This window comes from Nothobranchius furzeri, chromosome 11, assembly GCF_043380555.1.
Source record: "Nothobranchius furzeri strain GRZ-AD chromosome 11, NfurGRZ-RIMD1, whole genome shotgun sequence".
In the NCBI taxonomy this organism is placed as follows: Eukaryota; Metazoa; Chordata; class Actinopteri; order Cyprinodontiformes; family Nothobranchiidae; genus Nothobranchius; species Nothobranchius furzeri.
In genome coordinates, this window is record NC_091751.1 from 27,663,687 (window position 1) to 27,687,055 (window position 23,369).

Below are 23,369 nucleotides of genomic sequence, written 5' to 3' on the forward strand. Positions count from 1 at the left end.
ACAGCGTTTTATTCGTGGATGGAAATGATGGAAAATGTAGGTTTAGAGGTAGCAAGTGCATGAAGAAGTGAAGGAGACAAATTTGTACGTGTTAAAATTTCTCTGCAGTACAAATAACAAAGTAGTAAATACACTATCTTGGACCGGATACATGACAGGATACCCCAGAACAGCGCTACGCCCTCTGTTGTCCTGGTGGGGAACTGCTTTGCAACACTCTCTAGGTGACAGAGACAGAGAAGTCCGAAGTCAAGCATCTGTCAATGCGTGTGCGTCTTTCTCTCGTGGAGCTGATGCAGAAGCATAAATTAGACTTCACCGACCTTGGCTCATGACGAGGAAGGCTGTTGTTAATTTAGCATCCAGGAAATGGCAGAGAATGTCTCGGTTAGTAGAAGCTAGGGCCGGGCGATATGGCCTCAAATCAATATCACGATATATTGAGGATTTCACCTCGATAACAGTAAATGGACGATAACTACGGGTATGGGCAGAAACAGAAGTTGTCCACTAGATGGAGCTTTCACGTGTATTAGTTGAGTCTCATTTTATCGTGACTTAAGGTGGAACAGCTTCTTAAAGTGACATGAACGTTGCCAACCTACACACATCTTTTCATTTTTTTTAATCAAATGTATTGACATGCGGAAAATTATCTCTAAGAGTCAGAAGTTTCAACAACATTAAATTTACAATCTATTGCCCATATTTTAGTTGTTTCCTGGTTTGAATCTGCTGGTGATTAACAGGCTGCTGCAGAGACTGATGGGCTGCTGAACAGGTGATTCATCCAAGAATCAGGTGTGCTGAAGCAGGAAAACAACTAAAACATGCTGGAGAGTGGCCCTGGAGGACCAGGATTTCCAACCCCTGTTCCAAAACCTTGTCTTCTGCTCACCTCCGCCCTGGCTAACTTCTACTCCCTCAAACAGGAGTGCCAGAGCTTTCCCCCCCACAGAGGTTCACTCACAAGACGTTGATTTATACTAGAGACCACTGCAGATACAGAAAGAACAAGTGAACTTGGTCTTTAAGGTTTTGAGAAGTTAAAGTTCAACTTCAAGGAAAGTAGGAAAAATATCAGTTCTTAAATCTGCTCAAAGAAGTGATGCAACACAGCTGACTTCATGACATTGTTATTAACTTTTACCTGGTTGCTTATCATGTCAAATCTTTTTCAAAGCTTTTTTATGTCCAATAATAATTTTTCATTCTCTAAAATGTACTTTTTTATTTTGAATATTCAGTTTTTTTAGTAAATACTTGAAACTGATTATTTATAGCTTATTTTCAGGGGAGAGCCTAGAGTAAGCATTGAAATTGGATAGTGTTACACAATTGTGTTTGCGTGCGTGTGTGTGTGTGTGTGGTTTTACTTGAGGGATTTTTTTTCTTTATATGACTCTTTGGGGACACTTTCTGGTGAGGGTTAAACACCTGCCTGGGAATTCACCTTCAGCGACAAGCGGCAGATATCAAATCCCCAAAACAGTTTGTGTGCACACGCTGCATGAAACTTGTGTGTTTGCTCACATGTTCATTTCCTTTCCTCGGTTTTACAGATTGGGCCACATTAAACGAGATGAAAAGATGTGTGTGTGCACGTGTGTGCATGCTCGCACACATGCACTCGTGTGCTTGTGCCTGTGTGTGTGTGCGTGCCTGTGTGTGTGTGTGTGTGTGTGTGTGTGTGTGTGTGTGTGTGTGTGTGTGTGTGTGTGACTCATGCATGTGTAGAGCTCTGCAACATGAGCATAGGATATTTGGTTCCACATGAATGTTCCTGTGTCTGGAATCCCCCTATCAGCCCAACACACACACACACACACACACACACACACACACACGCACAAACGTACACACACAAACGTACGCACACACACACACACACACACACACACACACACACACAGTTTGGGAGGATCTTCCCCTTTGCCCAACAGAGCAACTGTTACTTATTTAGTCACCTAATGCCACCATTACCGGCAGGCGGATGGGGCTTTGGAGCACTGCTGTTGCTTAAGCGAACAGGGCAGTTTTCTCACTTTCAGTGTGAATTATTTGGTAGTTCTAGAATGACACGGCGACTGAAGTCAACATTTGCATGAAGCTGTCAAAGAGTCCCTCTGCTCCTTTGTTTCCCCGTGTGCTGCTAAGTGAAACTCATACTCGTATACTTTCTGCTGATGAGGTACCACCATCGGTTGAACTTCTCGTTTTGCGATGAATTTGTTTTCACACCTCGTAACGGGCCGGCCATTGACAGTGTGTGGTTGTTGTGTTTGTGCGCCAAGACGCTGGCCTAAACATGGAGTCTGGGTGCTCGTTTTGTTACCTAACTTATAGCTGCTTTTGCATCTCTCAGCAATCACGTCCCACATTTCTGACCTCTTGTGAGACGGCGGGGACCACCCATCGGGCTGATACGGGGCCCAGATTAGGCTGCCCCTGGAAGTCCCTGAGGGACCGTTGTTTTGTTGGTGGTTTTTAGGAACCAGTCTGGCTGTGGGCTCATTGTAATGCTTGAGTGACAGGCAGATGGGAAACGTTGATGGGTTAATCAAACATACCAGAAAAGAGAATAGTAGGGTTGTTCTCTTTTCTTTTCACTGAACATTTATTTCTGTTATTCTCCAGAGGAGAAAAAGTCTGTCTGAGAATTAGGAATAAATCTAATAAAGTTGTCAGAATTAAATAACATCACAATCAACGCTCTAAGGTATTTTAAGCCATGTTCAAGTGTTTCTTTGTAAAATGTCATGAAAACTTAATATTTTATCGGTTGTAGATCAATTACTGAACAAGATAAATGGAGTTTACATCCAGCAAAAAAAATAAAAAATAAAAAAAAGAGCAATGTGCTGGTCTGAGTTCAGCCATTGCTGTAGTCTTAAGACAAACCCACTCATGTAATATTCCCTTATAAATCATCTAACTGCTGCTGGTTTTACTTTAGATCATAAGTTTGGAAATATCAATCATTGATGCTGTCTGCCTCTGAGAGAGATACAATCAATACATATTGTGAGTAGACATTGAGGGCATCAGCTCCATTTAGGAGGATTCTGCAAACTTAGAACAGCTCTAACGCTGACATGGATTACAGGTCGGCTAAGATGTCTTCTAACTCGACTGTCCGTGGGGGGACAACAGCAGTTGAGCGCTTGGTCCCGTGAAACTTATTACTATACCCTCCCATGCATGTCATGTGCATGCTTTTGCTCATCAAATTGGATTTGGGAAATCTGAAGGGGATTTTAAGGCTAAATGTTATTGCTAGGCTTTTTTATTTTATTTTATAGTTTCATAATGAAAAGAAGCCGAGGAGCTCACATGGTTTACAGAAGCAGAGATGCACCTATTATCGGTAAAATGCTCACCTCTTATCTCAAGTCTCTTATTGAGTGACAGAGACCAAAGGGCATGTTATCTCTTCAAGCTAAAGCCTGCAGACTTGGACTAATACCAGGCTTACTGTAAGGTGATCAAACGAGCCATTAATTGCCTCTGTAATTGAAAGCCTTGTTTAAACGGAAACTGAACTGTTGTTTTGTGTGATTTCCTGTAGTTGGTGACTATAAAGAGGAGTGAAATTACTTGATTAAAGGTATTTTCCCAACGGTTCCCCCTTCAGCTCGCAGCCCCTGCACTGCATTTACCAGAATAAGACACCCATATCTCAGACGACATTAAACAAATTGAAACCAGGTTTCCTGCCTTTGCTCAAAACTGCAGACGAGCTTCTCTAATGCAAGGGAAGCAGTCTGTCTCTGTTTGGCTTGGGCGACAAACGTTGCTCATTTGTTTGAGTCAGAATGTCCGTTTGAGTTTGTGTGAACTACGAAAGTATCGATTTGCATCTAATGAGCAGCGTTTTGTTACGATTAGAGGCTGTGGTGAAACTCCACGATGATGAGCGTGGAGGAGAATTTGTTCCAGGCAGAAAGCTTCTTCTGATTCACAGGGAAATTCGAGCACGCCGAAGCATGGAGAGGAAGGTGGGGAAAACCCCGTGTGCTGCACACAGGAGAACACGTGCAGCGCACTCTGGGAATGTTTAGATATCTCCTCAAACAGCTCCATGAGGGGAAAAAAGGAAAAGTAGTCCTTAATGCTTTGACTCCAGTCGGCTGGAGCAAAGGGGGCTGGCCTCAGCTTGACATTAGCCAACATGCACAAAGTTCACACACACACACATTTAATCAGGGACATACTACACACACACACACACACACACACACACACACACACACACACACACACACACTATTTTCAGATTTCTTGCAGACATCCATTTAGTTTATGCTTCTGTTTTTCCAGTTCTGCAGCCACCACTACACGACACCTGGACACTCATAACACACCCCGCTGTATTAAATGCTTACGGTGGTTTCATGTTGTGGACAAAAGCACTCATTCTGGTATGTTTGCATTAAACGTGCACATGTGATCACCTGGACACTGAAGCATAGTCTGCACCAGCAACATAGAGGAATAAGAGGAAAAAAATGACAGCATATAACAGGAATTTTCCAGCTAATGATGTGCGGATGTGGTAGAAGTGTGGAGAGAAAGCCACTTAACTGTGCTGTCTTTGTTTCGTTCACTGAGGGCCCCGCGCTGCATTCCTGTATGCTATGCATACTTTGGCAGCAGTTGCGGTGCCCTTTTTTCTGTTTTACTGTATACAGTCTGTGCTGCTCCGGCGCTGTTCTTCCCAGCTCTCTCCCTCTCCCTCTCCTGCTTCCTGTTTCAGTCCACTTTTCTCTTTTCATAGCCCAGGGAGGGGATATTGTTGGAGCCGTAGATTTTGCAGAAAAAGTGAGCGAAAAGGGGGGAAAGTGAAGGAGTGAAGTAATGATGTTTACAACATGTCTGATTGCTGGAGCTTTGGAGGGGACCTCTCTGGAGATGCAGCATCACAAGCCATGCTTTGCTCCACTCTGCTCTGATTTCAGCTTTATGCTTATTTTTAGGACATCCGCTTTGCATCTGTGTATTGCCTGAGTGCATAGTTTATATCCCTGTGAGGTTCAGGGAGGAAGGCTTTAATTTGGGATGGGAACAGTTTCAGGAATGTTATCAGTTTCAAGCTTAAAACTCAAAAGCATCAAAAGGTTTGAGTCAATGCAATAGTCACCACTCTGGACTTATTTATTTATTTATTTTCAGGCTGAAGTTACGTATTTTTTTTTTACATTTCTTCCTCTAATGCTCCTGAAGCACGTGTCTGTGTGCAGAGGGGAAGGTCTGTGTGCAGTGGCGTTCTTTCATCCTTGGCTTTCTCAGTGATTGGGAATGTAAACATGGGCTCGCTGCCAAACTCCATCAACCTATCACCTCTAGTGCTGCGGTCCTAAAACCTCAGACACCCTCAGGTCACTCGGAGGAAAATGGGAGACATTAGGATGGCAAATACAAATGACGTCCCCTTAGTTTTCCCACAATGCTAATTTAATACAGCTTGGATCTCAGCGGGTGCAGAACAAAAATATGTGTACACAGGGAAAAAGATAAATAAGCATTTAAAAGTTTTAATGTAACACTAAACCGTTTCCTGTTCCTCCGCCCTACTGGTTCAAAGTGGAATTACAACTGTTGTTTACAACCCTGCTGCAGCTGACGCTAACACCAAGCTAACATTAAAGCCGGGCTTACACTGTGCGACTTTTCACTCGTAGCACTCAGCTTCAGCTCAAACTGTACGACTTCCTCGCAGAGCAGATCTCACGAGTCATGCGCTCACACTGCACGACCCAGTTCTCGGATGCAATCTGACTTCTCAGTACGTCTGGTAGCAACACGTCGGACGTAAAAATATGCTAAAAATAGCAGTTTTTACTCAACACGTCAGACTTTTTTGTCTTGTCTTGCCTGTTGTCCTTCGGGAGTGCTGCAGGAGGACACACAGGGATTTATGGGGGTTGGATGAGGAAAACGAAATAAAGAAAGTAAATCTGTGTTTTGTGATCAGTTTATTTTGACATGAACACGACAAACACGCTTTGTTGACAATCTTTGTGAGTAAAAAAAACGTGTAGAAATTAAAACGAACAACGTGTATTATTAGGGAAATAGCGGGGAGCGGTGTCGATGCAGGATTGCGCATGCGCCGTGCTCGCAGCGCCGCTTCAACAGTGCGATACCCTCACGAGGGACGAGCAAAATATTAAACACTCCAGAAATCCGTGCGAGCTCACGACTGCTGATCGGTAGCTGGTCACTTGGTGTTAATTGCCTCTCGTAACCCCCTGTACACTATACGATGCTCAGCGCAAAACTTGCCCCGATCTTGTGGATTCTCGCACGAGTGGAAAATCGGCTCAAAAAAGTGAAAAAGTCGCACAGTGTACGCCCGGCTTAACACAAGCCAACTGAAAATAAACCACAAGGTAAAAGGCACTTTTAAGTGCTGCTTGTGCTTTCTATGATGAAGTTTCTACCTACAGAATAATTGAAAAACCACTTTTAAAGGAATAGTTTGAAGTGTGAAAAACTGTTATTGTCACGCTGCGAGCGCAGGAGGATTGGACCCAAAATGCAGGACACCACAACTCGAGGCAGGAGAGGTCGTTTAAATAAAAAATCCTTTTATTAGGATGAGAACTGAAAAAACAAAGACTATAGGACACACGGTCAAAAATCTAAAGTTCTGTAGACAAAAGCTCTCACATGAGCCAGGTTCTATAGTAACTAGAGGGGGACAAAAGCAACGCTGACAAAAGACAATGGTCCGACAAACACTGAGGGACAAGACAGGGCCTTTAAACACAGGGGGAGGTAATCAGGGAAACAGGTGACAGGTGTGAAGAGTGAGATCTGGAGGGAAGATGGGTGCCATCAATAACCTAAATGGGGAAAGGAACTAAACCAAAGGGAAGATAAACATTAACCTATAAAACACTGAACAACTAAACCTAAAGGCTAAGGGCAAATATAAACAACTAATAACTAGAGGAGGACTAATACAAAATCAAATAGGAAGTACCAGGGAGTGACTAGGGGAAACATGAGGGAAGCCTAGAAAGAGCTGGGGATCATAATGAGACATAAGGGGAGAACCTGGAGTGAGAACAGGAGGGGGCTGGGGGCCAGAGGGACACAGAACATGACAGTTAAGTGTTACTTTAAATAGAAAGTTCACTGAGAAACAGTTTTTAACCTGTTTTTTCTGAAATACGGTCGTCACTCTGAATTTCACTTGCAGGCTAAACTTGAAAGTAGTCTTCTACCCCATGTCCTGCATTAGTGGCTGATAGGAAATGAACAGGGAAGTGCCCGGGTTAGAAAAGCCACCGTTAGTATTCATGGACTCACCCATCTTGGCTCATGATGGCGAAGGCTGCTGTTGATTTAGCACACAGGAGAGAGAGCACGTCTCAGCTAGTAGAAGCTAACAGTTACCATTAGCAGCTACATAACATAGCAGAACACCTTTAGGCGTATGTTATTTGTGGAGATAAAACATCAACATTGCAAAGGAAATGGAGTCAGTGGTAGAGTTGCTTTGGTGTTAGCCAATCAGAGGAGAGATTTTGGAATATCAGGGAAATACAACTCCAGATCCTGCAGTCTTAAGCTCACCACTGCTCTGGCTAACGTCTTGAAACGGCAGCACCAAAGCTTTTTTTTCTCAGATTGACACACGAGGCATTCATTTATACTAAAGCCACTGCAGATGTGTTGAAAAAATGAGTGAACTTGGTCTTTAACATCTTGACATTTACTCTGCTTACCTCACATGGACTCACACTGCCTGAATAAACAAAGAAAGCAGAAAAAACGGATGAGTTATTTCTTTTTAAACTGTTTACCAATAATGGGTTGAAAACATAATATTGGCAAATGTAGTTAAAAAAGAAAAAAGTTACTGCTGAGACCGGGATGCCCAGCAGTCGAATCACTGGACTACCAAGTCTGTTACATAACATTAGTCGCCCAACTTATACTTCTCCGTGAGCGCCGCAACAGAGAAACGCACACGGAGTGTCGGAAAGGTTTGCACTTTCGAACTTCTGTTCAGGCAGCGGAGCGTTGCAAATCAATTCCCCGCCAGGATAACAGAGGGCGCAGTGCTGTTTTGTGGTATCCTGCCCTAACACTCATGCATCTGGTCCTCGATAGTGTGTTTAATAATGTGTTTATATATTTCAGAAACTTTATAACATGTATAAATTTGTCCTTCATTCTCCTCCACCTCTTCATGTGGTTGCCACCTCTAAACCCACATTTCCTGTCGTTTCCATCCACGTTAGCTCCGTATTTTGTACTCCTTCACTCACGGGCGAATAAACGTTCATATTTTTGGACTTTTTCCATGATGCGTTCAATCTGTTCTGGGACTGCTGCTAAATAACGGTTTACTTTATCTTTTTTTTTTTTTTTAGAACAGAAGGTCATTAACAGTATGTGGAAAAAGAAATGGAGGATACATAAATGACCAAGTATCACATTTCTTATTTGGAGTACAAACAAACATTGCAAACACGACAAAAAGATAACGCACAACGCCAGGGGTTGCTGTATAGAGATGATGAAATATAAGAGACTGATGTACAAGCGGAAAACAATGGCTTTGTTACTGTTTGACACAAAAGGAACGTCTTATTTTTAAGACTTTACATTTATGGATGTAAAACTTGGCCAGCAATATGATTATATTAGATAGGAAATTTTTTTTTTACTATTCTCTCTGATAGTCTAGAAATCCAAACAAAACATTGTGGAAATACAAAGGTCTCATGTGTAAAGGGTTAATTTTACATCTATTTAATGAGACATGAGATTCCATAGGAAATATGAAATCAATCTTATGGATCTTTAGGTACTTTTAACCAGAAGATTGGAACTTTTTATTGCAGGGATTATGTAACAACTTCGTATTAACTCAGAGACAAAAGAAAGAGAGTCAAGTTTTAAAAGTTTAAAGATTTATTACTAAACAAATTAAAACTAGACTAACTTTAAACACTAAACGTATGATGTAACTAAGGTGAAGTGAGACGGAGAATGGTGTAGTGTGGAATGTTGTTCAGAACCAGCAAATCCAGAGAAATGATTAGTTCTGATGGGAGTGAAGGTGATGTCTTCACACTAAGCTTTGATTTGGAGATTCATAACACACATTGAGACACCATTCTGTCGGTCTACGTACCCTTGGCGGGTACCCCGTCTAGATCAGGAGGTGTAGAGGTCCAGCTTGAACCTTTCTGGAGCCGAAGCCTGTAGAACAGCAGCGGCCGCCGACCAGTCCAGTCTTTGAGATACTTCCGGGTCACGACAGTTTATTGGCATCTAACAAGACCCAAAACGGGGACATGATGGTTCAGCTTTTATTCTGAAAGGAACCGTTGCAGCAGTTGGAACAGCAACCGATTTTATCCAGCTTGTCGTTGGTTCTTTCGGCTGAAGAGGAAAGTTACGGATTGGCCACTCCGACAACTTCTCTAGAACGCTTTGAACTGGCGTTAAAGATGACGTGGGCATAGTTTTATTCTTCGGATGTTTTGATTTACGGTCGAATGAAAAGATGACAGATTTACCAAGCACCACCAAAACCACGCCTCAGTCAGATCTGGCAGATTCTGATTGGATCAGTAAAAGCAATGTGTGGTATGACTTAACCTTACGTGTGATCAGTCTCTAGTGGAAACATTTAAAGTTATATTACTTACTATATTCTGTAGGCTTATAATATCAAGTAATTAATATTTTCATTTCACAAATTGGTTCACATTTTATTATTGACTAACACTTTGTTTGATTAGCTTATTAAAAATAGAGTTCTTTGATTTATTAAAAAGAAAGAGTTCTTTGTCTTCATTCTTCTCTTGGGCTGGGAAGGAAAATAGTTTAGAAGCAAATGCATGAGACCTTGAGGCAATATCTCATGCAGATTAGTTCTTGCTGAGGAGAGGGGGAAATGACTTTTAGGTGGAAAACAAGTCATTTTATTCCGTTACACTTGGATGTGGTCCAGTATAAATCTACAGATGCTTTGCCTTAGTGTCCGAGCGCGTTGACAAGTCCAGAACAAGTGGTTGAGTCTCTGCAGGATACATCAAAGTCTTTAATGAATCTCACCAGGAATGTGAGTTTCTAAGTAACTTCTTTGACTTTATTAGTAAGCAAGTATCTATTAGGAAGAGTCCATACTTTTTCCCAAGACAAGTTTCTGTTTATGTATTTAGCAGACACTTTTGTCCAAAGCAACTTACAGGTGAAAATTAAGCCAGCAGGTAGCTCTTGAGGCTAACAACAAACCCTATTCAGTCAATCCTAGGTGGCTGTGAGGCAGCATAATCAATCATAGAGGGAAGCGAGCGTGGAGTGTGCAGTAGTGTGGTGGACGGGTGCTAGTTTAGAAGATGCTCTCTGAAGAGCTGGGTCTTCTGGAGTTTCTTGAAAGTTCTGAACAAGTGTATTCCATTTGGGGAGAACATGTGGTACAGAAACACCATCAGCTAGAATTGGGAAACAAATCCGCTTATTTTTCTGGGATCTCGGGAGAGAACATAGTTTCCCTGTAAATGTGTCACTTGGATCAAGCAGAGGGGTCGTGTTAGAAGGTGGAGTGGTACCACTTTTAAAAAGCATGAGAACTCCAGATGGAATGGCATCAAACAACAGCAAATTCTTTAAGGGTTACCCCCAATCTGCTTACTTCTCACCAGAGCTACAACGGTGCTGGTGACAAATGTACAGGAAGCGGCGCCCTGACCAATCACAAGCTTGCGGTCTTTGTCACTTTCGACGGATGTTTAAAAATTTTGGCATGTCTCCGTCACCCTCTGGGAGCCCGTCGGAGAGCCCTACCGTGAAATAAAATATCTCATGGTAAAAAGCTCCCAAAAGTGGATTTTCTATATGACCCATTTATGGATAAGCCACAAATGCTGCAGATTTCCCTTTATCCTAGGGTATCATCTACATTCCTCATCTTCTACTGAGCTTCACCTGTTGCTTTAGAGCAAAACACAGCTTGATAAATGTTCCCAAATTCTGTAAAGACCATGAACTTCTTGATTTTGTCGTTCTAACTTAGAGAGATGAGATGGTGCTGCTACATTCTCAGATTCAAGCAATAGAAAACTAAAAAGAAAACTAGCAATAAAACTATATATAAGGCCAGGAATCGATTAAAATAAATTAACTAATTAATCGCAAATCTGAAAAAAATTATTGCAGTTAATTATAATTTTTTTCCAGAAAAAGCAAGCAATAAACATGAAAAAAATATACGAGAGAGGTTCATTTTATTTAGAAAGTGCATAACTTGTTGACGTGTGTAAAATCACTGAATAATTTCTTTAACAGAGAGAACCTAAGGTCAAATCCAGTTTCTGTTCAAAACCATTGTTTGAAAAAGTCTATTGTGTAAACAATGAACAGGAAATAAATCTAGCACAGCTAGCTTGTGTTATTCAATGTTAATGTCATTTTCCACGTCATCAGTTGAACTAGGATTGCCAACTCCTCAAAAAATAAATAAGGGACACCTTGCTGGCATGGCCCCCAAATGTTTTGTTACGGCCCTGGGTGGGATGGAGTTTTTGAAGGTGATCTGAATTGTATGGAAGATATGAATATTAAGAGCTTATAAATAACATTTACTTTATACCGGTTAAACATGTAGTGGGATACATCTACCTACATTTTCTTTTCCAATGCACCCCATTTGCTCTGGTAGCAAGGGCCTGGATGTTGCTAAGCAGACAGACTTGGAGGTTTGGCCCAGGAGGTCTGGAGGTCCTCTGGGGCAGCAGAAGCCATTTCCTCCTTCATGGGGTGCGGGAACGAGGGAACAGTGAAGGCGGTGCAGGATGGTTCTGGTGGTGGTGAGGGGGAGGATGCTCTCAGCAGAAAGGAATTTATAGAATGTTGTCCTTTAATCTGAAGTCAGCCTCACACACACACACACACACACACACACACACACACACACACGCGCACACACAAATTCTGACTCCTTCTGTCTTTTTCTCATTTGGAATAATCAGACCTCTCCTGAGCTGTCTGTTACCACACTGAAGACAAACACAGAGGTAAAAAAGATTGAAAATGCAAAGCAGCTGTCTCGAACGCAAAACAGTTTAACCCATACTTCTAAGGCTGACTCACACACTTTCTCTCTCTCTCTCTCTCCGTCTCTCTCCGTCTCTCTCTCTCTCTCTGCCAGTGACTCATCCAGACTTCTGCATGCAGGAATCTGTATCCGTTTTCATGCGGCCTATGCAGAGGAGTGGGTTAATGAAAGGATATGCGAAGCAGAACAGAGAATGAGGATGAGAAAGGGAGACTGAGGAAGTAGGAATGCAAACGTGGTTGGAAGAAGAGGAGGGCAAAGGACAGAAAACGGAACATTACAGTTGGGGAATGTCCTCTTCCGATGTGTTAAAATCATCTCAGGGAAAACTTGAGCTGTTTGATTAAGATTTGACTCAGACTGGTCTTTTGTTAGAAAACGTTAAATAGGACAGAAGACATTTTAAGAAGGGCTTGATCCAAATGGATTCACGGATGTTATGACTCCGACTGTTAGGTGTCTGCTCTCCTGGTGCATGTGAGAAGCTAACAGAGCAACAGGTGTTCTTAAGAGTGGTAGCATGAAGGTGCTGCTCAGAGAGAGGTGGGAGTTTAGGTGAGAATCTGAATAAAAGCACAGGGATTTTCTGAAAGGCTGAATTTAATGTAAGACCCTTGTAATGTCTCACAACGTTTGGCACTCGATGAAACAAACCAAAAGAGTTGAGCGGCTTAAATCTTAAAGCAAGTTCAAATGGGAAGGTAGCAGTTAGACCCACAGCAGCTGATCCTCTAGCTGTTGTTGTTACTAGAGGTGATGAAACAGTGGAGGTCATTTTACCTGTCTGAACTTTTTAAACAGTTTATAATTGTGCATAAATTGCATTTTACATGATTATTTTAACATAAGCTTGGCTCTTTTATCCCAGTGAATAACTGCATACCATATAGTATTTTTGGGGGTGGAACCAGGTCAACAACCACTGCTGGGTATAGTCCTTATCGTCTGAATATTTATTTTGTGACATGGAGCTAAAGCAAAATGACTTTGGGTTTAGTTTTCTGCTCATAAAATAGCCGAGTTAAACATTTCTGTGCAAAACAAAATAAATGCAGGGAATAACAAAAGCTTGCATGATGTAAAGTAGTTGACTTTGATGTAAAATTAGAACTTTATGCGTCACCCGCTGCATCCGCGAGCACGTGTGTGATATATTTCAGCTTTAATCTGCACTTGTGGCTGGGTTTTCGAATTACAGCGAGGCGGATATTCTTTGAGCTTTAGTCTGTGGTTCTTCCTAGAAGGCTTTGCTCGTGTCTGCTCTGCCGTTTGACGTTGCAGAGTGTGAAATCCATGCAATTAAACCGAAGTCAGGTGCATTTGAGGGTGCAGCAGCAAGAGTTACAGGATGATGCTGATTGGTTCTTTTGTAAAATAATAACATGCATTTGACCAAGGCTAATGCAGAGCCTTGTTTTGGTTCAGAGCTATTCTAATCTGCTTCACCTTGCTGTCACAATCTATTGATCAGAACTTAGTGGTAAAAAAGTAATGCAGGCTTGGCTTTTCTCAGATTAAAAACCTGCATGTGGCTGTGGATCTGCTGTGTGACTCCCATACATGGTTTTCTTTGAGGTTTCATTATCCTAAAATTTATCAATGACCCTTCAGTAAGTCTGTTCATTCTTTATTTCTGGTCACATGGCTAAGCTTTTGCACCTCAGCCAACTAGCCTCAACTTCCGCCCTATTTCTACCGAAGCAGGAAGCACAGATGACACTATCATACATCTGCAAAATGCAGCCTTCGGCTCTATTAATAGTGTCATTCAGTTTATAAGCAACAAAATGTGACCCAAATTTGGTCGCCTCTTGTAGGCCTCCGTTGAAATCTTGATAGCAGCATATCTTAAGAGTTCCTGTTATTTCACAGATGAAATTAGCATGAAATCCCTATTTCTGGAACATGTGGGCGGTGAAGCATCAGCCCACCAGTTTACATTCATGTAATTCAAGTAGTTTTACATTTAAGCAATCAAAATTGGTTTCAATTATTCACACATGTTGCCGTGGGGTCTTTGGGTTGCCATGTAGTTTGATTTAAGCAACCATACTAAAGAGACCAAAGCATCACGTTAAAAGGATCACATTAGTTCAAGGAGATAATGTGTAGTTTTTACTGTTAATCTCTGAAAGTATCCATCAAAACCTTGTTGAAACTGAATAAAATGGTGCCCAGTTGTTGAAAAATATTGGCGGCTTCTTAACATGTAACTTTAAAAAAGTGTTGAGTTTAAAGCACATAGGGCGCAGGTCTAGCGTCTTTGGGGAACGGCATGTTTCCTTCTGGCCGGCTCGGGGTTATGCGCCTGTCGATGACGTCACACTAGATGATTGGCTGGACAAAAGTTACGTTACCACGTTCAAAAACATTTAGGTAGTAGGAAACATGAATTTAACTCATTCACTGCCAGCCATTTCCTGATCAGAAAAGCTCTTTGCTGCCAGCGTTTTTCAGCATTTTCACAGAGTCGCTGAACGTTGTGCTCTATGATGATGTCAACGCCAAATTGAACGGTTTGATTTAAAATGACGACTTTTGTCATCAATGGCAGTTAATGAGTTAATAACAAAACTGCTAAACTCTTTCCAAAACATCTGAAAGAACAGAACTAAAAAAGAGATGGAATATATTTTGGCCGAGTGGTATTGCCGTAGTATGATGACGTCATTGGCAGGCGAAGGACCCCGGGCAGACCCGGAAACTACAGCGCCAGAAAATTACAATTGCATTGCATTTTCTCGATAGAATTAACTGAAGGGCGACCAGTCTGATGAGTCATGCTGAGGCTGCATGCTTTCTGCTCTACAGGTAACATTTGTGATGTTTTTTAAACTAGCGACAGTCACGGCTGTATGGTGTAATACTACCCAGAAATGTCTGTACTGTCCCCTGGTGCCTGGAAACGGCACACTGTCACTTTAAGAAGCACTTGATTCAGCACAGAGTCAGCTGAAGGAGAGTGGCCGAACACGGCAGGACTCAGAATCTTAGTTCCTGTTATTTGGACATCCCTCCTCAGCAACACGACTCTACAACTGACTATTTTCTTTGCTATGTTGATGTTTTATCTTCACAAATAACTTTCTGCTGTGTGGTGGAGTTGCTAATGCTAACAGTTAGCTTCTACTAGCCGAGACGTTCTCTGCTGTCTCCTGGATGCTTAACTGACAACAGCCTGCTCCGATGGGTGAGTCCATGAATGTTAAGTGACAGTGTGACGTAGATCTGTCAGGATTTTCTAATCCCAATGTTTCACCGTCTATTTTCTATCAGAAGCTAATGCAGGAGATAGGTGTAGGAGACTATTTTCATGTTCAAAGTGAAAGTCAGAAATGATTTAAAATTGATTTTTCAGTGTTCCATGCCTTTAAGGAGAAGGTTAACTGAGAAACCATTTTTACTTGTTCCTTTTGAAATATGACTGGCCGTTCCATTCTATTGCAGGTTGAACGAGAAATAAGTCTTCAATGCTTATTTGCTCCATTAAACAAGGAAATGCTAGGGTCAGAAAAAGCCACACAGGTCTACATAAAACTGAAAATTAGCATGTTTCAGTCCTCCTCCACCTCCCTTGCCCATGGTGTCCCACAAGGTTCTGTGGTGGGGCCTCTTTGATTCCTCTATACTTTTTTATTATTGTTTTTTAATAATTTGTAGCTTTTATTGTGCTTGTGAAGCGCAATATAAAAATCCTTTCTTCTCCTTCTTCATGGACTCACCCATCTTGGTTCGATGACAGGGAAGGCAGAGCACTTCTCAGCTAGAAGAAGTCAACCATTAGCATTAGCAGCTCCACAACATGGGAACATTTTTATTTGCACAAATGCATGCTTGAGTTTGATTTGCCTGGCAAAACCAAATTGCATAGGCATGATGTTTGCCTGCAGTTCATGTCAGATACATATGTCTGAGTGTATTCATATACATATAGTGCCTACTCAGTGCAGTTTGACCTGACTCAGTCTGGGTGGTTTTTCATTGCAATTGAGAGATGTCTCCAGTGTCAAAAACCACAGCATCATATAAATCCTACAGGAGGTTAGACTTTCCCCTGGGACTCATGGTTATTCCCATAAGGTTGTATTAAAGAATCAGACGTTTAAGGAGGTGCACAAAAGATGGTGTCAGTGTTTGCTTTACCTCACAAAACGAGCCAAGCCAAGATTGTCACTGTGCTCTCAGGCATGTGCCTCTAAAGCCTGGTTCATGCTTCTCCATCAGCTCCGCAAGGGACAGACACGCACTGATTGACGGAAGCGTTTTGCTCTCATACTTCTCCGTCTCCTGGAGAGTGTTGCAAAGCAATTGCCCGGCAGGACATCAGAGGGCGTAGCGCTGTTCTGTGGTATCCCGTCATGTATCGGTCCAAGATCGTGTGTTTATATTGTGTTTTTTGTGTATATAAGAGACTTTTAACGCGGACATATTTGTCTCTCATTCTCCCACCTCTTCATGCGCTCCCCACCTCTAAACCCACGTTTCCTGTCATTTCCGTCCACAAATAAAACGCTTGCTGCGCATCTTTTCACTCCTCCAGTCACGGGGGAATTAAGCGTTCATATTTTTTGAGTTTTTTCGAGAGGTATTCATCAAGCTTCTCCGTGTCTGCCGCTAGTTATCCTCGGCTCTCTTTGCAATGGCAGCGCTGTAAACAACAGCAGCGTCCTGACCAATCACAAGCTTGCGTAATCCGTCTCGTTCGACGGATGTTTAAAAAAGTGGGCTCGACTCCGTACGTACTTGTGTGCCTGCCGGAGCCCTACGCAAGGACGGATAATGGCATAAATCAGGCTCCAACATCCTGATAAGCACTTTGCTGTGCTTGAAGAGTGAAACTGCAGCTGAACCCATTTACAATATGGCTGCTGGCCAGAGCTCGGCAGTAACTCACCATGTGATCATGACACCGCCCTCTATTGCGCCATGCATTCACAAGTCCGGCACAATATTACCACCAAGAATGGCGGCACAAATGCCTCAAAATTTCCGTCTCACCATGCCATCATGGCGCGTTCTTACGACACGTCGTGGTGGCAGTAATTGGCTGATTTGTCGGCATGGTGTCTTCTAAAAACCTGTGTAGGCCGTGCAGATATTCATTCTGGTTTTAACTCTTTGCTTCACCTCCAAAGACATTACTCTCTTACCTTTACTTCCAGGCTCCGCCATGATGCCGACAAAAGAATGCAAAATTCGCCTTTTTCAGCATTTTAATGACAGTCGTTGAACCGAAAAGCTTAACTGCTAGCCTTTATGTTAGCTGTTAGGTAGAGACCTCCCACTAGTGTTCCTACTTGAACCACAAACTTCCTAATTGCAGTTTTTATGAACTGATGCAATTTCTGAAGAAGTCAAATAAAAGGGTTTCTCTGAAATATATTCATATTTTTAAATACAAGTCAAACTTTCATCATTCTTTTTCTATTGTCTGCAAACACAGTTGTAATTTCACATAAGCTGCAATCTCAACACAACATGCCCTATAGGTTAAAAAAAAATTGTAAGTCGCTTTGGGTAAAAGCGTCTGCTAAGCACATAAACAACAAACAACAACAATCTACAGTCTGAAACTCCAGTGAGCTGTGACCACGTCCAACATCCGCCCCGTCACCGTGGGTTGGATCGGGTCAGAAAAGAACTTTTTATTTATTTATTTATTTTTGGTTTAAAGAACTTCGAAAGTTTCTCTCAGTGGTTTTTTTCTTCCCTTCCATCATCAAACACTCTTTTTAAAAATGTTGTAACAAGGATTCAGGAATTTGAGTAAATATAAAGCAAGTCTGCATTTGAGTCATCGTTGGAATGACTGAGGGGGAGCGTGTCGGCTTGTTGACATTCCTCGAATGGAAAAGCCTGAACACGGTGTGTTAATGGACTGGGAGAGGCTCAGTGTTGTTGACTTTCTCACAGTTTGGAACTCGATTGATAAATCCAGCTCAGCCCTCAGTGTGTGTGTGTGTGTGTGTGCGCGCGTGCGTGCGCGCGCGCCTGCCTGTCTGGCCACATCGGGATGGAGACCTTTACCTAAGGCTGCTGGGAAGTGTTCAACATGTAGCTTTTATAATGAAGTCTGCATGTTTTCCCTGCTGTTTGTTTTGTAGGTGGTGACGCTGTGGTACCGGGCCCCAGAAGTGCTGCTCCAGTCCAGTTATGCTACACCAGTGGACCTGTGGAGTGTTGGCTGCATCTTTGCAGAGATGTTCAGGAGAAGGTGAGATGTGCACACCAAAAAAACTCACACCACATGTCAGAATTAAGTCTGGTTGCATGATTGCATCTAATGTTGGTTTTTGTGAGGGTGGCTGAACCAGAAGAAATCAGGAGTTTTCAGAGTGAAGTTAAACCAGAGAACTAATCCCTCCCCTCCAGCACCCATCTGCTTTAACTTAAGTTGGTTGTTCATCATCACACTTTATTCAACGTTGGTCAGAAACTAGTGTTGGTTTTTAAAGCAAGACCTTTCTCTGAAGCATCATTTTTGGATATGCATGGTCTTCTGAGCTGCTCCTTAGGATAGTTTCTGTCATACGCTATCCTGCCGGCAACTGATGGTGACATCCCAGTGGGTCGTGCTCATAGCAGCGAACGTTAGGTGACTCTGCAGAAACATGTGGCAGGAAAAACACAAGAAGACTCGTGCCCAGGAGGAATATTCCTCATTTACCCACAAAGGTTTCTGCTCAGATGATCGTATCTTTACTTCAGTTGTTTAGATGCTGCAGAGCCACGTGTAACCCATTCATCGAGTTTTGTTTTGGAAAATGAGTATATTCAGGAATAGCTTTAATATTCCCTGTGAACTCTTCATCCTGTTCAGGCTGGTTTTCAGATCTATGGAGGTAAGTGCCAGGTGTGGGAATAAAAATGGAGATGGAGGAAATCTGTTTCTTCAGTTCAGCTAAGTTTGTGCAACGATTTCCAGTTGCACGTTGCATCAATTTTCTGTATTTTTAAATTAGTTTTTGCAGTTTTACAATGACTTAAAGGTAATATAGAGTGGTTTTTGATGCTTTGTGTTTAGTATAGCATCTAATGTCCACATCGGTTGGAGAATAAGTTGGGTTTGGACCACTGAGGATGTTGGAAGTCTGCTTAATGTGTTTGCTTTGAATAAATATCTTTTCTGTTTAGAAGATGTAAATTGCTCAGCACCCTCGACCTCAGTCATTTGGGAGTCATCTTCTCCTCACATAACACCTGACAGATGTAAGAAATAAGTAATCTCTTTTCAGTTGGCTTATCAAACCATTACAGTAGCGTAGGCTGCCTTTTGTGGTCGCAGCATGCAAGACAAGATTCTACTTGGTTAAGGTGCTTGGCAGTTTGTGGTTTAACGAACGTCATACTCTGGTGAGCGACGCTAATATCAGAGTTTTTAAAGAATTGGTCAAATGAAAAAGGACTTTTCGCCAAGGTGTTTGTTATATTTAATTAGCAAAAGGTTTGAGATGAACCGTTTATTCCACGCATCCATACAGAGCTGTGTTCTGCAACCATCAGTCAACCATGTTTGTGTGAGTGTACTTGAGTGTGCGTTGGAGATAAGAACCGTCCTTCTGAGGTAGGGCTTGCTGCCAGGAGGAGCAGCCCTGCTTCCTTCCCCAACCGTTCCCCTACCCCCCATGGCAAGCCTCACACCAGCCCACGTTTCTCATAGGGTCACACCAGGTTACGAGGTTTTCAAAATCATTTACTTCTCACTTTTAAACAACTTTGGATTTGTTTATTCGATCCTCTGATTAACTTATAAAACCAGGCGCTGAAACTGATCAACAAAGGTTAGTTTTTTCTGACTTCATTCACAAGGACGTCATCGTGTCGTGTCTTGTGAAGGAGCAGCTTTCTTTAGGAAAGAAGCAGCTGGCTGTCAGGTTCTTTTCATGATGCCGTTCACATAAAACATGTATAAACAAATCATGAAGAACACAAAAGTGGTTTTACTGATTTATGAATGTTCGTCGTTCAAGAATGTTCCAAAAGCTTTGTGTGTGTGTGTGTGTGGGGGGGGGGGTGCGCACGTGTGGGCATCTTCACTATATGACACCAACATTTCCTAAAGGTGCAGCGGAGCTCTTCTAATGGCTGTGAACACAACCCCTCATCGTTTTCTCTCTTCCAGGTGATTAGGATGGCTTTTAAAAGGCCACCTGTTAAAGATTAAAAGGCACCTGGGAGAGGAGGTGAAAGAAATCAAACGGCTGATTGAAGGGAAAGTGCAAACCAAGAAGAGGAGCTTTCTTTTGCAGGACAATTGAATTTAAGATTATAAATATCTGGTTGTAATTTAGCTAACCCCTAATTTTCTAATAGTTCAAAGCAGAATTACAACAGCCATAAACAACTGTGGTAGCCTACTGTAACTAGCGCTAACAATGAGCTAACGCTAACTGTCAACAGCCAACGGATACTAAATAATAGGGATGTGACTCTTACAACAGCTCACAATGCAATTCAGTCCCGATTCTCCAGGTGACCATTTGATTCAGAATTGATTCAGATTCAATTCTGAATCAGTTCTCTAGAGTGGAGACAAGAATGTGTTTGTGTGTGGTCTGAAAAATGGGGAAAATAGAATACAACAGCCTCTTTTATAAAATAATGCTGCCTAATTGCTGCAAAGCTGAGCCAGCATTAGGGAGCCTTCGGTCGTTTATAAGTGGTCAGACACTGGCGGTAATGTGGCGCCATTGTGTCCTAAAGGTTTAGTGATGGCGATATAAAGGGGGTATGAGGCAGTCTCTGCCATGGACTTTTTTTTTTTTACTTGGACAAAACTTGTGGTTAGTGGCCTGTATTTGTATTGTGCCTTCTTATGATTCTACAACCCCCCAAGGTGCTTCACCACACAGTCAGTCCTTCAATTGCTGGTGATGATGACATTATAGCCACAGCTGCCCTGGGGCGCACTGACAGAGGCAAGGCCTTCCGAACATTGGCTCCACTGACCACCACCAGCAGGCATGGGGGGTTAAGTGTCTTGCCCAAGGACACAACAGCAGCATTCTCTGCCAGGAGCTAGCATTAAACCTGCAACCTTTCGATGACTGGACAACCCGCTCTACCTCCTGAGCTACTGCTGTCCCTATCTCAGACATATCTTCATTGCAATTGAAGCTGCGCTCATTAAATTTTTTTTGGCAAGCCGCACTTAAAGGTGTCAGTTTACAATTTCAGCTGGTTCTGTTAAAAGTGAAACTTCCGGCCCGTTTTTACTTTCATTTTCAATATAGCTGCTGGTCGGAGCTCGGCAGTAACTTACCATGCGATCATGACACCGTCCTCTGTTGTGCCAAGGTGTAATATGCATTCCCAAGTCCAGCGTAATATTACCACCAAGAATGGTGGCACGAATGCCTCAAAATTTCCATCTCGCCATGCCATCATGGCGCGTTCTTAAGACACGGCGTGGTGGCAGTAATTGGCTGATATGTCGGCATGGTGTCTTCTAAAAACGTGTGTAGGCCGTGCAGATGTTCATTCCGGTTTCAACTCTTTGCTTCACGTCCAAAGAGTCCACGTGGGGGCGGGGGGGTTGGCTGGTGCCTGGTGCCTATCTCCAGCGGTCAATAGGTAATCAGGCAGGGTACACCCTGGACAGAGAACCAGTCCATCGCAGGGCAGCACAGAGACACAGAGGACAAACAATCACACACTCACACCTAAGGACAATTTAGACAGACCAATTACCTAACAGTCATGTTTTTGGACTGTGGGAGGAAGCCTGAGCACCCAGAGAGAACCCACGCATGCACAGGGAGAACATGCAAACTCCATGCAGAAAGATCCCAGGCTGGGGGGCAAACCCAGGACCTTCTTGCTGCAAGGCAACAGCTCTAACCACTGCACCACTGCAAACACAGTTGTAATTTCACATAAGCTGCTGTCTACGGTCTGAAACTCCAGTGAGCTGTGACCACGTCCAACATCCGCCCCGTCACCATGGGTTGGATCGGGTCGGAAAATAACTTAGGTTTTTTTGTTTGTTTTTTGTTGTTGTTTTTTTTTTTTTTTTTTTTTTGGTTTAAGGAACTACGAAAGTTTCTCTCAGTGGAGTTTTTTCTTCCCGTCCATCATCAAACAGACTCTTTTTAAAAATGTTGTAACAAGGATTCAGGAATTTGAGTAAATATAAAGCAAGTCTGCATCTGAGTCATCATTGGAATGACTGAGGGGGAGTGTGTTGGCTTGTTGACATTCCTCAAATGGAAAAGCCTGAACACGGTGTGTTAATGACTGCCTGGGAGAGGCTCAGTGTTGGTGACTTTCTCACAGTTTGGAACTCGATTGATAAATCCAGCTCAGCCCTCACCCAGCAGGTTGCTTCAAGTCACTGACTGGGGTCAGTGTGACTTTACAGCAATCCTCATACTAAGCAAGCATTTAGCGGCAGTGGAGAGGAAAACTCCTTTTTAACAGGAAGAAACCTCCAAAAGATCCTGGCTCAGTATAAGCAGCCATTCACCACGACTCACTGGGGATGGAGAAGACAGAGCAGACACACACGCGCGCGCACACACCTCCACATACAGACACCCCCCCACACAAACAAATGTATACCAAGTAGTGTTTCTATGACCACATTGGGATTTCTTAGTAAATATTCTATTTAGTAAGAGAAACTTTATTTTTAGTGAATCTATAAGTAATTTATCAGATAAACTAGTAGTTAGGGACAATATATCGGCATCAATATTGGTATCGGCCGATGTTAGTCATTTTTTTAACATATCGGTATCGGTTCGATAAATGAAACTGGGCCGATATTAACAACTAATATTTTTTCCATCTTGTCTCCATTTGTTTGCCTGTTTCAGAGGGTGAGGGGGTGATGTGTAATTGTTTGTCTGAAATCATCTCAGAACCTTAAATGAGTGTGGTGTGTGTACATAATAACATAAAGTCAGCTTTAATCATTTTCATTCTATACAAAATCTGCTGATTTTAAAAGCATTAATGTCAGTATATCGGTATCGACAAATATCGGTTATCGGCCTTAACAGTGATCTTAATATTGTATATCGTATCGGCCCAAAAATCGGTGCATCACTACTAGTAGTAGCACATTCAATGTCAAAGAAAGTAAAATGCTATTATCAGGAGAGAGAGGATGTTTAAGTGGTTAGCAGCAGTGTTCAAGACGAAGGCCCCCTCCATGAGGCCACCACAGCTCCGCAGAACATCATTGTAGCTTCTTCTGAGGAGAAAAACACTTAGTGAAAAAAAATAAACTGCTGAAATAGCAGGAAATAATAGAATTAAAGAGCAAATTGTAGAAGAAAGT

General features: G+C 42.4%; 1 protein-coding gene across 1 annotated transcript in view; it reads left to right on the top strand.

The window, feature by feature from the left end:
• The window catches only part of cdk6 (cyclin dependent kinase 6), a 56,210-nt gene that overhangs the window by 26,748 nt on the left and 6,093 nt on the right, over positions 1-23,369 (top strand). The window contains exon 5 of the mRNA XM_015955856.3: positions 18,190-18,299. Within this exon, the coding sequence (XP_015811342.1) occupies positions 18,190-18,299 (110 nt within the window). The remainder of the gene's footprint in view (positions 1-18,189; positions 18,300-23,369) is intronic.